At 44.8% G+C, this 18,928-nt stretch overlaps 1 protein-coding gene across 1 annotated transcript in view; it reads left to right on the forward strand.

Moving 5' to 3' along the window:
- Positions 1-6,397: 6,397 nt before the first annotated feature.
- The window catches only part of LOC138642072 (ubiquitin-conjugating enzyme E2 E1), a 63,665-nt gene continuing 51,134 nt past the window's right edge, over positions 6,398-18,928 (forward strand). The window contains exons 1-2 of the mRNA XM_069729988.1: positions 6,398-6,900; positions 16,181-16,231. Coding sequence (XP_069586089.1) covers positions 6,737-6,900; positions 16,181-16,231 — 215 coding nt within the window. The 5' untranslated portion in view covers positions 6,398-6,736. The remainder of the gene's footprint in view (positions 6,901-16,180; positions 16,232-18,928) is intronic.

Genomic DNA, 18,928 nt, shown 5'->3' on the forward strand with positions numbered 1-18,928 from the left:
CCCCTTTTCTTTTGTTCTTCCCTATTTTCATATGTATGTGTTTTATGAATATTTTTGTTGTTCTGTGTTCCACAATATACGATTCGGCCTAATTATGTACCTAATATTTGCTCCGGATATGTGCTTTGTTGCTGCCTCTATGTTATCGAGCTACTGGTAATGGGACATGTCTACCCCAATTGATAGTATGATACTATATGCACTATCACTTAATATATACCGCCATTACTATGCGGTCTTTTATACATTGTATATAGCGGTATCCCTGTCCTATACCAAGATGGCTGCATGATAGAGTCTCCTTTACTAATATGGCGCCGGATCAGCACTATGCGCATGTGTGTGCACGTCATTTCCGGTCTCGGACGCTGCAGGGCTGGTGACCCTGGATCACATGGGCCCATATGTTTCCGGTGTCGCCGCACTGGATGCACTGGTGACTAGTCCTGATGACGCAATAGGATGGGGCTTTTTGGCGCAAATCCGCATTTCCCGGGAGCTATAAATTAAATCCGTGAGTACAATATGTCACCCCTTGAAAAAGGCATCTTCCGAAACGCGCGTCGGGGTGGGCGCGGTAGCGAGTGCACAGTGACCCATATTTCCATCTATGGGTATGTACCATCCTTACATTTATGACTGACTCTGATACATGTGATCTATACTACTTGGCAGCTATATTCTTATATGTATGGTACATTGTCTTTAATATCGGTTATTCATATGTGCACCTACCTGTGCCCTGTTTATGCGTGTTGAGGTTGCCATGGGGGATCCATTCCCTGCTGTTTGTTCACCTGTTACTTCCAATAAAGATTGTTTATTTGCATATAACTGGACTCTAGACTGCTCTTTTTCTCTCCTTGAGTTGTGTTGCCATATTGTATTGCAGTTTGTTCATTAAAGTCCGACCCAGTGCTAGGATTTATTTTACCTTACAGTATCCATATTTATGATTTTGTGTTATATTTACTGGTATGTTTTCTACTATTTATTATTGTATCCCATGTAGGACAGACGGTGGGGGATATTATGGGTGTTATTAGTGATCTGGATAAATATGTGCCCCCCTCACTACTGTATTCCATATAGGACGGATTGTGGTGGATATTATGAGCATTTATAATAGATCCAGATAAATATGTGCCCCCTCAATACTGTATCCCTTGTAGGACGGACTGTGGGGGATATTATGGGTATCTCACCTATTGTATCCTCACCCATCCCTTGTAGATTGTGAGCCCTCGCGGGCAGGGTCCTCTCTCCTACTGTACCAGCTGTGACTTGTATTGTTTAAGATTACTGTACTTGTTTTTACTATGTATACCTCTCCTCACATGTAAAGCGCCATGGAATAAATGACGCTATAATAATAAATAATAATATTTATAAGAGATCCAGATAAATATGTGCCCCTCACTACTGTATCCCTTATAGGATGCACTGCGGTGGACATTATGGGTATTTACTAGTGATCCGGATAAATATGTGCCCCTCACTACTGTATCCCATATAGGTTGGACTGTGGTGGATATTATGGGTATTTATTAGTGATCCGGATAAATATGTGCCCCCCTCACTACTCTATCCCATATAGGACGGACTGTGGGGGATATTATGGGTATTTATTAGTGATCCGGATAAATATGTGCCCCCCTTACTACTATATCCCATATAGGACGGACTGTGGTGGATATTATGGGTGTTTATTAGTGATCTGGATAAATATGTGCCCCCCTCACTACTATATCCCATATAGGACGGACTGTGGTGGATATTATGGGTATTTACCAGTGATCCGGATAAATATGTGCCCCTCTCACTACTCTATCCCATATAGGACGGACTGTGGGGGATATTATGGGTATTTATTAGTGATCCGGATAAATATGTGCCCCCCTCACTACTATATCCCATATAGGACGGACTGTGGTGGATATTATGGGTGTTTATTAGTGATCAGGATAAATATGTGCCCCCCTCACTACTGTATCCCTTATAGGACGGACTGCGGTGGACATTATTGGTATTTACTAGAGATCCAGATAAATATGTGCCCCCTCACTACTGTATACCACATATACCTCTCTGGTCTCAGTCTACCACCCTACCCGTGCCCTCCGCTCCGCTAATGACCTCAAGTTAGCATCCTCAATAATCAGAACCTCCCACTCCCGTCTCCAAGACTTTACATGTGCTGCGCCGATTCTTTGGAATGCACTACCTAGGTTAATACGATTAATCCCCAATCCCCACAGTTTTAAGCGTACCCTAAAAACTCATTTGTTCAGACTGGCCTACCGCCTCAACGCATTAACCTAACGATCCCTGTGTGGCCTATTTAAAAAAAAAAAAAAAAAGCCCTCTGTGTCTGTACTGCTACATACTTAGGCAGTGAACTGGTTCATGCAGCTTTACATGAACACCTGAGCCTTACACTATGGCTGGTCCGAATAACTAAAGCAATTGTTACCATCCACCTCTCGTGTCTCCCCTTTTCCTCATAGTTTGTAAGCTTGCGAGCAGGGCCCTCACTCCTCCTGGGATCTGTTTTGAACTGTATTTCTGTTATGCTGTAATGTCTATTGTCTGTACAAGTCCCCTCTATAATTTGTAAAGCGCTGCGGAATATGTTGGCGCTATATAAATAAAAATTATTATTATTATTAGGATGGACTGCGGTGGATATTATGGGTATTTATTAGTGATCCGGATAAATATGTGCCCCCCTCACTACTGTATCCCATATAGGACGGACTGTGGGGGATATTATGGGTATTTATTAGTGATCCGGATAAATATGTGCCCCCCTCACTACTGTATATCATATAGGATGGACTGTGGGGGATATTATGGGTATTTACCAGTGATTCAGATAAATATGTGCCCCCCTCACTACTGTATCCCATATAGTACAGACTGTGGTGGATATTATGGGTATTTATTAGTGATCCGGATAAATATGTGCCCCCCTCACTACTGTATCCCATATAGTACAGACTGTGGGGGATATTATGGGTATTTATTAGTGATTCAGATAAATATGTGCCCCCTCACTACTGTATGCCATATAGGATGGACTGTGGGGGATATTATGGGTATTTACCAGTGATTCAGATAAATATGTGCCCCCCTCACTACTGTATGCCATATAGGATGGACTGTGGGGGATATTATGGGTATTTATTAGTGATCCGGATAAATATGTGCCCCCCTCACTACTGTATCCCATATAGGACGGACTGTGGGGGATATTATGGGTATTTACCAGTGATTCAGATAAATATGTGCCCCCCTCAATACTGTATCCCATATAGGACGGACTGTGGGGGATATTATGGGTATTTATTAGTGATCCGGATAAATATGTGCCCCCTCACTACTATATCCCATATAGGACGGACTGTGGGGGATATTATGGGTATTTACTAGTGATCCGGATAAATATGTGCCCCCCTCAATACTGTATCCCATATAGGACGGACTGTGGGGGATATTATGGGTATTTATTAGTGATCCGGATAAATATGTGCCCCCTCACTACTCTATCCCATATAGGACGGACTGTGGGGGATATTATGGGTATTTATTAGTGATCCGGATAAATATGTGCCCCCCTCACTACTGTATCCCATATAGTACAGACTGTGGGGGATATTATGGGTATTTATTAGTGATTCAGATAAATATGTGCCCCCTCACTACTGTATGCCATATAGGATGGACTGTGGGGGATATTATGGGTATTTACCAGTGATTCAGATAAATATGTGCCCCCCTCACTACTGTATGCCATATAGGATGGACTGTGGGGGATATTATGGGTATTTATTAGTGATCCGGATAAATATGTGCCCCCCTCACTACTGTATCCCATATAGGACGGACTGTGGGGGATATTATGGGTATTTATTAGTGATCCGGATAAATATGTGCCCCCTCACTACTGTATGCCATATAGGATGGACTGTGGGGGATATTATGGGTATTTACCAGTGATCCGGATAAATATGTGCCCCCCTCACTACTGTATGCCATATAGGATGGACTGTGGGGGATATTATGGGTATTTATTAGTGATCCGGATAAATATGTGCCCCCCTCACTACTGTATCCCATATAGGACAGACTGTGGGGGATATTATGGGTATTTATTAGTGATCCGGATAAATATGTGCCCCCCTCACTACTGTATCCCATATAGGACGGACTGTGGGGGATATTATGGGTATTTACCAGTGATCCGGATAAATATGTGCCCCCCTCACTACTGTATGCCATATAGGATGGACTGTGGTGGATATTATGGGTATTTACCAGTGATTCAGATAAATATGTGCCCCCCTCACTACTGTATATCATATAGGACGGACTGTGGGGGATATTATGGGTATTTATTAGTGATCCGGATAAATATGTGCCCCCTCACTACTGTATGCCATATAGGATGGACTGTGGGGGATATTATGGGTATTTATTAGTGATCCGGATAAATATGTGCCCCCTCACTACTGTATGCCATATAGGATGGACTGTGGGGGATATTATGGGTATTTACCAGTGATCCGGATAAATATGTGCCCCCCTCACTACTGTATATCATATAGGATGGACTGTGGGGGATATTATTGGTATTTACCAGTGATTCAGATAAATATGTGCCCCCCTCACTACTGTATATCATATAGGACGGACTGTGGGGGATATTATGGGTATTTATTAGTGATCCGGATAAATATGTGCCCCCCTCACTACTGTATGCCATATAGGATGGACTGTGGGGGATATTATGGGTATTTACCAGTGATTCAGATAAATATGTGCCCCCCTCACTACTGTATCCCATATAGGACGGACTGTGGTGGATATTATGGGTATTTATTAGTGATCCGGATAAATATGTGCCCCCCTCACTACTGTATGCCATATAGGATGGACTGTGGGGGATATTATGGGTATTTACCAGTGATCCGGATAAATATGTGCCCCCCTCACTACTGTATATCATATAGGATGGACTGTGGGGGATATTATTGGTATTTACCAGTGATTCAGATAAATATGTGCCCCCCTCACTACTGTATATCATATAGGACGGACTGTGGGGGATATTATGGGTATTTATTAGTGATCCGGATAAATATGTGCCCCCTCACTACTGTATCCCATATAGGACGGACTGTGGTGGATATTATGGGTATTTATTAGTGATCCGGATAAATATGTGCCCCCCTCACTACTGTATGCCATATAGGATGGACTGTGGGGGATATTATGGGTATTTACCAGTGATCCGGATAAATATGTGCCCCCCTCACTACTGTATCCCATATAGGACGGACTGTGGGGGATATTATGGGTATTTATTAGTGATCCGGATAAATATGTGCCCCCTCACTACTGTATATCATATAGGACGGACTGTGGGGGATATTATGGGTATTTATTAGTGATCCGGATAAATATGTGCCCCCTCACTACTGTATATCATATAGGACGGACTGTGGGGGATATTATGGGTATTTATTAGTGATCCGGATAAATATGTGCCCCCCTCACTACTGTATATCATATAGGACGGACTGTGGGGGATATTATGGGTATTTACCAGTGATCCGGATAAATATGTGCCCCCTCACTACTGTATATCATATAGGACGGACTGTGGGGGATATTATGGGTATTTACCAGTGATCCGGATAAATATGTGCCCCCTCACTACTGTATGCCATATAGGATGGACTGTGGGGGATATTATGGGTATTTACCAGTGATCCGGATAAATATGTGCCCCCTCACTACTGTATATCATATAGGACGGACTGTGGGGGATATTATGGGTATTTATTAGTGATCCGGATAAATATGTGCCCCCTCACTACTGTATGCCATATAGGACGGACTGTGGGGGATATTATGGGTATTTATTAGTGATCCGGATAAATATGTGCCCCCTCACTACTGTATGCCATATAGGACGGACTGTGGGGGATATTATGGGTATTTATTAGTGATCCGGATAAATATGTGCCCCCTCACTACTGTATATCATATAGGACGGACTGTGGGGGATATTATGGGTATTTATTAGTGATCCGGATAAATATGTGCCCCCCTCACTACTGTATGCCATATAGGACGGACTGTGGGGGATATTATGGGTATTTATTAGTGATCCGGATAAATATGTGCCCCCTCACTACTGTATATCATATAGGACGGACTGTGGGGGATATTATGGGTATTTATTAGTGATCCGGATAAATATGTGCCCCCTCACTACTGTATATCATATAGGACGGACTGTGGGGGATATTGTGGGTATTTACCAGTGATCCGGATAAATATGTGCCCCCTCACTACTGTATATCATATAGGACGGACTGTGGGGGATATTGTGGGTATTTACCAGTGATCCGGATAAATATGTGCCCCCTCACTACTGTATCCCATATAGGATGGACTGTGGGGGATATTATGGGTATTTACCAGTGATCCGGATAAATATGTGCCCCTCTCCCCACTGTTCCCCATACACAGGTGACTGGGGCATATTTTGGGCATTTCCAGTGGCCCCCAGTGCTCAGCAGCCTGTAGCTCCCGGCGGGGGGCTGCTCCCCGCATTGTGCCGGTGTCTCTCCGCCGTACATTGTGGTGTTGGGGTGGGGGAGGATATTACATCTGGTCGCCCTCCTCCTCCTCCTCCTCGCTGCAGGCTGCTGTGTGTGATCTCGCTATGTCGGATGACGATTCCAGGGCCAGCACCAGCTCCTCTTCCTCCAGCGCCTCCAGCCAGCACATAGACCGGGAGCCGGCCAGCCAGCACCACAGCGCCAGGAAGAAGGACAGCAAAGTCAGCATGAGCAAGAACTCCAAACTCCTGTCCACCAGCGCCAAGAGGTAAGGCAGCGGCTAGCCTCCATGCCCAGGATGGCAGCGGGTGATGGTGCCAGGCCGCGCTGGCGAACCTCCTGCTAACAAAGGCTCCTCGGCCACACGGCGCCGGGCACACGGGGACAATGGCCGCGGATCTGCTCCTCGGTACTATCACCGGAGGAAAAAGTGCGGCCCCTTTAAGTCTGGCTTTATCGTCAACAATCCTCGTTAACCCTTTCTGCCCCTTCACCCGGCAAGGAAGGGGTGGCGCGGCTCATTTGCATTCCAGGGTGCCACCCACGACGCCTCATTTACATGTTAGCTTTTGGGGGTGACTGTGTGACTCTGAGCGGTCCTTTATAGGGGGTCTCAGCACAGGGGGCCCCAAAAGCTCTGCAGCTTTGGTGGGGTCGTAAAAGAGCGAGTTATCGGGGAGGAGAGGACGAGGGCTGCGGCGGCCATGATGTGCCCCCCGGGGTGTGTGAGGGGGACATGGGCTGTACTGTGCCCCCGTGTGCAGGGGGCTGACAGGTCGGGGGGATTTATTATCCAGGCAGACAATGCATCTGCCGAGCACTCTGGTAGCAACAATCGTCTGTGGGATGGTGGGGACCCCCCCAGGGAATCTGAGGGGATCGTGATAGAATAGTGGGGAGATAATGGGGTGACACCGTGTAATAGTGGGAGATTATGATATAATGGGGTGATAATCGTGTAATAGTGGGGAGCAGTGGTATATTGGGGTGATCATGTAATAGTGGGGAGAGAATTCTATAATGGGGTGATAGTGGGGGACAATGATATAATAGTGTAATAGTGGGGTAATAATATAATGGGGTGATAATCATGTAATAGTGGGGGACAATGATATGATGGGGTGATAATGGTGTAATAGTCGGGGGACCAAAGATATAATGGTGTAATAGTGGGGGGGGGGGGGAAGACAATCATGTAATGGTGTAATAGTGGGGGGACCAAAGACATAATGGGGTGACATGTAATAGTGGGGTAATAATGATATAACGGGTGTAGTAAAGGGCATTCCTGTCTGGCGTCACCCCGGGCACACCCAGCAGACACTGATTGCACAGATTTCTGTCTGCTGTACCTGGAGATTGGCCACAATTTGTGGGGCACGTGGTGATAATCGGAGGTGGCAGATGCTTCCATGTAATGGCTCAGTCCTGTGATTGCACCCTCGGAGTCCTGTGATCGCACCCTCGGAGTCCTGTGATCGCACCCTCGGAGTCCTGTGATCGCACCCTCGGAGTCCTGTGATCGCACCCTCGGAGTCCTGTGATTGCACCCTCGGAGTCCTGTGATTGCACCCTCGGAGTCCTGTGATTGCACCCTCGGAGTCCTGTGATTGCACCCTCGGAGTCCTGTGATTGCACCCTCGGAGTCCTGTGATCGCACCCTCGGAGTCCTGTGATTGCACCCTCGGAGTCCTGTGATTGCACCCTCGGAGTCCTGTGATTGCACCCTCGGAGTCCTGTGATTGCACCCTCGGAGTCCTGTGATTGCACCCTCGGAGTCCTGTGATTGCACCCTCGGAGTCCTGTGATTGCACCCTCGGTCTCTTCTAATAGGTGCCGTGATGGGATCGGCGGCGGCGTTTTACCATCAGGACCTTACCGGCCTCTTCTATTTCCGGTCTCCCCTCCTACGGGTTTCCTAGAGGCTCCAGCATTATTACTACTCGGGGAGCTGTAATGTCCCTGTGGTCGGTGACATAACAGCAGACCGCACCGAGCTGTCAGATACACGCATGGTTGCTTTACTTTACACTAAGACTTTGGCGCTCACCACACATAAATGTAGAGCAATGTGAAGGATTATTCCCATCGGTAGATGTTTCTCTTTAGGATAGGGGGTAATTTCTGACCGCTGGGCTCTGAAGTGCCCCCTCTGAATGGAGCGGTGGTCAGACATGCACACAACCGCTCCGATCATTGTCTTTGGGACTGTCAGGAAAAGCTGAGCGCTGCACCATCTCCTTAGTCCCATAGAGAATGAGTGGGGAACCCCGGTATATAGAACTGTATACATGTGAAGCTCTGTGGATGGGATACATAGGGCCATGCTTCCATAGCATGAGTGCGGCTGTGTTCTGTATGAGACCACCTACCAGAATTGTCTGACAGCGGCATACCCCTTGGAGAACAAATGGATCGGCTATCTGAAACTGGACTTGCCGGATTCTTCTCTCTCCTGCCATCATCTGTCGGGACCCACATGCACATTAGACTGTCGGCCTATCGCTGAGATCTGCAGGTTCATCCAATGTGTATGGGGCCTTACCGATACACAGTATCGCGTGTCCGCTCAGAGCGTGGAGTCTCCAGCCGGGATTCTCACCTGTTAGTGATCAGGCCCTAAGGACCAGGCTCAGGACGTAGTAGTTCACAAATCCATTGCTCCTTTTACGCTCTCGTTTAGACATTCTCATTTTCAAGCCAATTATAAAATTAAACTGGCTCCAGTAAGAGGCAAACTGGTCGGAGGGTCACTTGTCCGGCTCTGCTTTGCGCACTGAGAGGTTTTGCATTATACAGTTGGAAGAATCTTTTCATTAAAATAATTGATGCTGATCCTCCTCTGATTATTGCTGTCCGGGGGGCTGTGACCTTAGTCTGGAAGTGCGACCCCCCTGTAAGAGGAGCTGAAGACTTTACATGCTTGTATATAGAAAATGAGGATAATTCTAGAATAATGAGCGATATTCTCCTGGAAATGATGGCACGGGGTGAGCGCGCCATGTGCCCCTTCCTGCAGCCTTTATACTAAATAAATCTATTGCACAGAAGAAGGTTATAACCAGTGCAGATCTTTCATAAATGCGTCATCTGCCATTACTCCAACATGCATCGCTCCACTTTTCCAGCAAAGTTCATTTGATAAATGTTATTAGACTACAAAATGACACGCACTGTCCTCTACAGACATTCCCTTTTAGATTGGGGGCTCTTTCACTTAAAGGGGTTGTCCGGTCTTTAAATAAGTGTCCAATCTACGCCACTGCAGAAGTCTGAATCCTGGTGCTGCGCATTGTGCTCACTGTCAGGATTCAACGGTATTGCTGTGAGAGCGGGTGGTCACATGGCTGCAGCTTGCAAGTAGGCAATTTGCATACGTGAGGTCACTTGACAGCTACATGTGCTCCGCCTCTTATTTCATGTCACTGTATGGCTAGTCGGAATGTGACCGTCAGTCACGTGACTGCCCGTTCTAACCATCCACACCGATAAATCCTGACAGCATGGACATTACACACTGTCAGGATTAAAGTCTGCAGTTTTAGAAAAGTGTGACTGCAGACTTTTATCAGAATACCAAACAACCTCTTTTAAAGAGAAGGGTCACTTGCTCCTATATACCTTGAAAACATCCCTGAGCTTTCCCGTTTCTGCCGCCCTGTTGTTTTCTGCTGCGTTGCTCCATTGCAGAGTCATTCACATTAGTTGCTTTTGCAGAGCATTATGTGAAATCTCTGCTTGCAGGCCCTACTGGGCGTGTCTTCAGAGCTGACTCTGGGGGCGGGCACTCGCATTCATCTGGGCATGGTCTAGACTGCGCTAATTACCCTGTGAGCCACGCCCCCTTGAAAAGAACTTAACATTAGCACTCAATAAAAAAGGCCTCTATCTGCAAACGTATGGGGGATTTATTTTAAAAAAAAAGTAAACATCAGGAATATAATAAGAGCAAAAAAAAAGATTATTTTATGAGGAATGCAAATGTTCACTTTATTATGCATTAAAAACCAGGACAAAAGCGGGCAGCAATATGCCATTTTTTTTTTTAAGAAGTTGTCCACTGCTTGGACAACTCCTTGTCATTCCCCACGCTTGGCCCCAATAAAATAAAAAAGCCTATACTCATCTCCTGTGCCGGCGCCGATCCTGTGGTGTCGGCACTCGCTCCCCCCGGGGCTCCCGTACAGTTGTTGTGACATGGGACCCTGGTGGCGTCACGGTCTCCGCCTTCAGACAGATTGAACATGAAGGGGAATTCTGGACTGCAGCTGGTCCCTGACTTCGTCTTCATGTTCGTAAGAAGGCGGAAACAGTGATGCCAGCGCTGATTGTGCGCCGGCACCATGTGTAATGCAACCACACAAAGGCCCCAGGACTGTGAGTGCTTCCACTGCGGTAACGGCCCTGGCACAGGAGGGGAGTATAGGCCTTTCTATTTTATCGGGGCCAAGCGTAGGGTATAAGAAAGGGTTGTCCTAGTAGTGGACAACCCCTTTAATATACACGATACAGTTCCACAGATGTGGACCTTTTATTTACTGTTACTTTTATTTTTTCCAGGGGGTGTGGCTTACAGCTTCCTCTGGGGCGTGTCTTTAGTCTGCTCTGCATTATTACACTGAGCCACGCCCCCTTCATAAAGACCAAATTGGCACTAAATAAAAAGATCAATATTTCTAGAACTTTATGGATGATTAACAAAAAACCAAGAGATTATTCAGAGGAGCAATGGGAATAAAATAAGAATAAAAATTGTCCACTCTTGTGCTGGTGATCGGTCGCCTGTGTCTGGCCACAACAGATTGATAAGCTATCCATAGGATGTCTGTGGGGGCTAACACCCAGAACCCCCCCAATTCCCACACCCGGTCACTTGATTTGCTATGGTGGCTGCGGGCTGTAATCAGTTTTCAGTGTCTCGGGTACTACAGCTCCGCTCCTAGTCTTTCGATGGCCACTACACATTATACGGATCTGCGCTTTGCATCTTTAGTCTAAGCAACGATTTGCAATTTATTAAAGTCCATTTTCTTTTTTTTTTTCTTGTGGTGTTCGCTAATGCTTTTTGTGCCAAATACCTCAAACTGGCTCATGAGTTATGAATTTAGAGCAATATAAAAAATGCTCTTTATTTTCGTCATTAATTGACTTTTCATCACCGAAAGTTGCAAATCCTCCAGAGATCTTACTCCAGCGAGGGGCTGGAGTGAGATGTTAAAAAAAAGTGACATTTGGTGAAAATCGCATTTCATAGATCCATAGATCTGTCTAAAACATCTAGATAAGCATATTAAAATTATATATATTATTGCTATGCTGTAATGTCTATTGTCTGTACAAATCCCCTCTATGATTGTAAAGCGCTGCGGAATATGTTGGTGCTATATAAATAAAATTATTATTATTATTAGGTGTTGAGGGGAAAAAGAAAGACCTCTTAAAAAGTGGCACAAAACATATAGAGGCAAAGGCGTAAAAGCCTAAAACCGCTAAAATGGAAGACATTGATCCAGAATTGTGGCCCTTGGGGCAGATAATAGCCGATTTGTCGGTGGGGTGTTGGACACTCACTGATCTGATTTTAGTGACATAAGCCATGGATAGATCGTCAGAATGAACAACTCCTTTAAGTTCTTACACAAAGCGTGTAAAAAGAGCTGTTAAGACGATTCGCTCACAATCTGTAAATGTCAAACTTTTAGGAAATGGAGCCATGTACTTGGTGATCGTTTGGCAGACACTTTGTTGGACTTCATGTCAGTCATCCAAATGAAGAACATTGGAATCAGTCTCTGCTCCTTAAAGGGGTTGTCCTGGACTAGCCCCTTGTATTTGCATAGTTGATCTGCAGTCCCCCGGTGCAGCCACTACACACTGTACATACTGTTTTATACCATATACTTTAGATTGCACGTTGTCACTGCTCAGTACTGACACACGGGGAGAAGGATAAGTGGCTGACCGTCACTTTCCGCTCATTAGATTGTCGGGAGGCCTTCTCCAGTTATCTGATGTGTGTGCCCGATCCCAGGAGCTAGGTAGACGACGAGCCTAGGGACAGGTTCTGGGCACCTGACTGCCAGCATGTCCCAGTCTAGATCTCCTTTACGTCCCAGGTTTCTCCATATATAATAATGTTTATTTCTGTGGCTCAGGCATATTCCTCAGCTCTTCACATTATATCTACTTTTTATGCGTCCTTACAACTTTCTGACGAGGATCAATGATTGGTGTAGGTGCCACTTGGTTTGTGCCATGTGTGGATGCGTTAGAAGGGACCTTTGGAAACCTCAATAAACCCGCATTACAGTTCACTGCAATATTACTTACACTTTCCCACAACTTGTGTTTAATTTGACGGCATAAACCGGCTCCTGAATCATTTCTAAAGTTTGACCATAGAAGCTGCAAGACTAACACCATTATCTGGCAATTGGCCCAGAATTGTAGCGGAAATCTGCTTGATGAGCCTCCCATATTGAATAATTGTCCCTTTAACAAGTTACGTTATTGAACATTTCAGGCTGCAGCCTTTCCTGGGCAGGGGATATGATCCAGAGGAGGAAAACAGATTGTACCGCAGTTCGGGGGGCATATATACCCTCCCTGAAATCATGGCTGTGAAATCGGGAATCCAAACCTCCGACTTCAATAACACCGACTCCACCAAAATGGGCTCCGACTCCGCGACTCCCAACTCCGCAGCCTTCCTGGAATGATGGGGACCACTCATTGTCTGATTCCAGTGGAAGGGATTAAAAAAATCCACTTGTGGATTTTGCTAGTGATTCTAATGCCTAATTTTGCAGATCTGTCCCAGTATAGCAATGAATGAAACCTGCCATTTCCACAGCAGACGCTGTGTCTTTTAAAATGTATTTTGACCTTTTGTTGTGGAAATTCCAGGCATGCTCTGTGTGAACCCACCGTAAGGCTACCTTCTCACGATGAGTCTTTGATGAGTTTTTGATGTTGCCGATTTTCTAAACCCATTAAGTAAAATAGGTAACTTGCATTTTATTTTAAATGCACAAAGTAAAAACTCGCCCAATCAGGGGAATGTAGGCTTAGGTTACTAGTGTTTAGGGTTTTTTTTTACATGTGTTTACATTTTTGATACTCCGTTTTTTGTTTTTTTAGTATCTTTTGTATATTAGCAGAGTCCACCTCTGCTCCTTAATGGGATTGTTCAGTGCTAACTCCTTTCAAAAGGAGTTAATCTGCAATTCCCACTAACAATTATTAATTTTATTTCTATAGCGCCAACATGTTCTGCAGCACTTTACATTACAGACAGGACTTGTACAGACAAAAAAAGACATAACAGGAAACATATAATCTAACAGATACTCAGAGGAGTGAGTGCCCTTACAGTCTATGAGGAAATAGGGGGGACACAAAAAGGTAAATGGTAAAAAAAATGCTTGTCATGTATAATCCAGCTATCAATATAATAAATAGGGTCTGACTCTGCACATAACACTGTATGAACCAGTCACCAGCCAGACTCTCTGCAAGTACCGACACAGAAGGCTGATCAGTGCATGAAGGCTGTGTAAATACAGTAGATGCTATGAAGGATCAGATACTGCAAATTTAGGAAGGGCAAAACTTGAATAGTTAGCTAACTGAGATGTTGGACCAGTCTTAAGAAATATGTTTTTAGGCCAAGAATAAAACTGGGGGTTTGGGGACTTAATAGATTTTTCGGGGTAGTGCATTTTAAAGAACTTTTGCAGCACGAGAGAAGTTTTGGAGGTAAGAGTGGGAGGTTCAGATTATTGTTAGTCTTAAGGTACCGTCACACTAAGCGACGCTGCAGCGATACCGACAACGATCCGGATCGCTGCAGCGTCGCTGTTTGGTCGCTGGAGAGCTGTCACACAGACAGCTCTCCAGCGACCAACGATCCCGAGGTCCCCGGTAACCAGGGTAAACATCAGGTTACTAAGCGCAGGGCCGCACTTAGTAACCCGATGTTTACCCTGGTTACCATCGTTAAAGTAAAAAAAACAAACGCTACATACTTACCTACCGCTGTCTGTCCTGTCTGTGCTTTCACACATCAGTTTTTGACATCAGTCACAATCCGTCGAATGTTGAAAAAAAAAACAGATCCGTCGCAGATTGTGAAAAACTGATGTGACGGATCCGTTTTTTCGCCGCATCCAACTAGCTGATCCGGCTAATTGGATTCTAAAAAATTCAGAGCATGCTCAGTTAAAAAAACGGAATCCGTTGCCAGATTCCGTCATTTGACGAATCCGGCGCCATAGGCTTTCATTCTAGCAAACGACGGATCCGTTGCTGTCCGTTTTTTTGACGGACACAAAAAAATGTTACTATGTCTGTTTTCTCTGGCCACCGGATAAACAATTTTTTTCAAAATTCACCGGATTGAGACTGATGGCAAAAGACTGATGTGTGAAAGGGGTACAAGGGGAGGAGGGAGAATATATTGCCATCCATATCCCATGATATGTAGCTCTGCATGTGTATGTGTCATGCTGTGACGGTCTTGGTAAGGAAGAGGGGCCTCAACTGGGACCCTTACTTTCCCTGTCCAGGGGCTACTCTTGAAGCAGAGAGGCCTGAGTATCTGACCTTACTAAGTTCCTGTTAAACCCTAATCTGTCCCCTCCCCCATCCCATGAGGCCTGGGACAGATATATAAGGTAAACCAGACACAAAATAATAATAACAAAATAGCGATAACAGAAAGCAACAAACATACAAACACCAAAGGTAAAGAGGTATATAGGGAAGGATTGAAATGTACCAACCAAATGGGAATAGGACAATGAGGACTGCATTCACCCAAAAACAGCACGCAACAATCTCCAGTAACAACAATGGTCTCCAATTCAGCACAGTGTCTCCAAGGAGGTAGGAAGCAAAGCTTTCACTGGCAATGAAGTGAGAGTCTGGCCAGGTTTTATAGGGAGAGGTCATGACCAGATCAGAAGCAACTGAAAATGGAGCTGCAAGTTTCTGACCAGTGTAGAAAGGGCCGTTAACATCTTTCGCAAAAAAGAAAACCAAATCCATTTAATATAGGACACAAAGACACAGGCTAAATGGAAGATTTGCGATTCACAATACATAGTGATCATCCAACCCCAGATCTCCCAGGAGGACGTGACCCACTCATGACCATATGAGATTGTTCTAATCTATGACTTGGTAAGGGCCCACTTGTGGCCAAAACATTATGTCCTGTGCCTTGGATACATCGTGCTGGACTTTTAGGCAATGCTGGTGATTGTTGGAGTTTTTCCAAGAAATCATGGATTTGGAAGGAACGATATACAGTAAATGGCTGTTTAGCGCAGTGGTTCTTGTGCAGAGATCCATAGCTGCCTCTTGTATATACAGTAGAGACCATTAGATGATGGCCTCCGACCACACGATGTGGTTCTGTGTGCTCTGGTGTCTTCAGACTGTGAGACCTTTTAATATGTAAATGATTAATTCTGTCCCCCACAGAGGCTATAGGAGGCGGCTGTCAGTGCCCAAATTCTCACTGTCCTTTTTTATTTTTGGTGCAGGATTCAGAAGGAACTGGCAGATATCACTCTGGACCCTCCTCCCAACTGCAGGTTAGTGGCGGTGACCATTACTCTCCCCCCTCTAAATAACATTGTCCTGTGTGACATTGCTGACTTGCAGAGCAGCTCCTGGTCAGACGAGAGAGCGCTGCTGCTCCAGAAGGTGATGAATTGTCCTTCTACCGTGAGCGGACTGGGATGAAATCATTCAGACCTGCAGCTGCTCGGGTGCATTAAATTATTGTCGCAACCTATAATAATAGTATTAGTGTGTGCATTTATATATAGCCGTATGCAGGGTGTGTGTATATAATACACATGTATCATTATTATCATTATTATATTTTCACTGTTCCATTCCTCCCGTCTTTGTCCTACTGTTTTTCCAGCATGTCAGAAGAACATTTGGAAGATCAGTATGGCTGTAGGTCTCACTCGGGGAAACTCAATAATATTGAATTTTAGAGTTATGGGAAAATTGCTAAAGAATATTGAAATGGTGAAAGTTAAGGTACCTTCACACATAACGATATCGTTAACGATATCGTTGCTTTTTGTGACGTAGCAACGATATCATTAAGGAAATCGTTATGTGTGACAGCGACCCAACGATCAGGCCCCTGCTGGGAGATCGTTGGTCGCTGAGGAAAGTCCAGAACTTTATTTTGTCGCTGGATTTCCCGCTGACATCACTGGATCGGCGTGTGTGACGCCGATCCAGCGATGTCTTCACTGGTAACCAGGGTAAACATCGGGTTACTAAGCGCAGGGCCGCGCTTAGTAACCCGATGCTTACCCTGGTTACCAGCGTAAACGTTAAAAAAACAAACACTACATACTTACCTACTGCTGTCTGTCCCCGGCGCTGTGCTTCTCTGCACTCCTCCTGCATCCTGTGTCAGCGCCGGCCAGCCGGAAAGCAGAGCGGTGACGTCACCACTCTGCTTTCCGGCTGACCGGCGCTGACAGTGCAGAGGAAAGCACAGCGCCGGAGGACAGACAGCTGAAGGTAAGTATGTAGTGTTTGTTTTTTTAACGTTTACGCTGGTAACCATGGTAAACATCAGGTTACTAAGCGCGGCCCTGCGCTTAGTAACCCGATGTTTACCCTGGTTACCGGGGACCTCGGCATCGTTGGTCGCTGGAGAGCTGTCTGTGTGACAGCTCTCCAGCGACCAAACAGCGACGCTGCAGCGATCGACATCGTTGTCGGTATCGCTGCAGCGTCGCTGAGTGTGAAGGTACCTTAACTTTATTTTATGACTTGAGGGGTTTTAAGAGATTATAAGAAAGGTCCACAATACTTTGTATACAAGAGCTGTGTCTTCTAACAAGTCGCACAGATGTGCAGAACACAAAAACAAGTTTTACAGGGAATGTGTCATAATTGATTTGGAGATGTAGAAAATTCTATGTCTGTGTAGGTCATTAAAAGATAATCAGGTTGATTAATTCATGACCCATTCTGAAGTTCTGTATATATGTATCTGCAAGACACATAGCCAGAACTTCACAGTGCTATTTCTTGGTGCTAGAGCATTACCTTGGGATAATAAAGGGATAAACTTGCTACACTACACAGTCATATATATATACCGTATATAGTTTGGGGACGTAAAAGCTTTGACAGGTTCACTTCAATCTAAACTCTCCTAATTATGTATGTAATTGTTTTGGTATTACTGTAGTAGCAAAACGAATGAGATATTGACAAATTTGCAGAACTCCACATGCAGCATATTTTCTTTAATTTTATAGAGTGAAAATATTTTTGTTTTTTCTGTCTAAATTGCAGTACACATACCCAGTGAAATATAAACCCATACATTAAAGTCCAGTCGTTATGTTGCCCAAATGCATAAGAGTTATCAGAAGCTTATTTGCTTTTTTAACCGCTTAGAGTTTAACCGTCCAGGCGGGCCGCGTTCTGCCTTGCGGTGACATTTGAGAACATCACTGCAGAGTAGAGCAGCTACCCTCAATCATACAGCCAAGCTCCTCATAGAGAATGCAGAGATGGTTTATTACGTCTCTGTCTTCTTGATCGCTGTTTAAACATCACTCTACAAGCGCTGGTTGCACAGTAATAGAAAGTGCTACCGGTTCTTCCTCCTTCTGACCCAGTGGTCATGTAATTGCTGGGTGTAGGGCTGGAGCAGGAGCTGCTGGGTCCTATAAGACACATTCAGCTCGGCTATGCAGCCAGGAGGTTGTATTTCCACTGTAACTGGGGCTCATATACCAGCTACAGTTACAGGGGAAATCCGATTTTAAAAAGTATTTACGGTAAATGTTGAAATGCTCCCCATTGGTTTTGGTCGGATCCAAATCACTGTTAATAGCCCTGCCCACTATATATATAAAAATAACTGTTACAAAAATGATTTCAGTGGTCAATATTTTTAAAAAAATGTGAAAAACAGACAAGTATTTCCTTTATTTTCCCACAAATAAAGCCTGATATCAGCAAAAAAAAAAAAGTATGAAAAATAACATACGAATGAAGCCCCAAAAATCATGAAAAAAAAGATGCAGAAATTATTTGAATATTGAAAAAAATAAAGTGCAGCTCTTTATATCGTGATTACGGTGGAAAAAAAAGAAAATGTGCCTGGTCTTGACCTGATTAAATTGAGAACATAAAAAATAAAAGCTGTCAGCCAACCCCTCTATAAATTGTGAATGGTTACCTTCTAGGATCGACCATCAGCCTGGGGGGCTGACTCTTAGCAACCCCACTAATTGGCT

Source organism: Ranitomeya imitator, chromosome 6, assembly GCF_032444005.1.
Source record: "Ranitomeya imitator isolate aRanImi1 chromosome 6, aRanImi1.pri, whole genome shotgun sequence".
NCBI classification, from domain to species: Eukaryota; Metazoa; Chordata; class Amphibia; order Anura; family Dendrobatidae; genus Ranitomeya; species Ranitomeya imitator.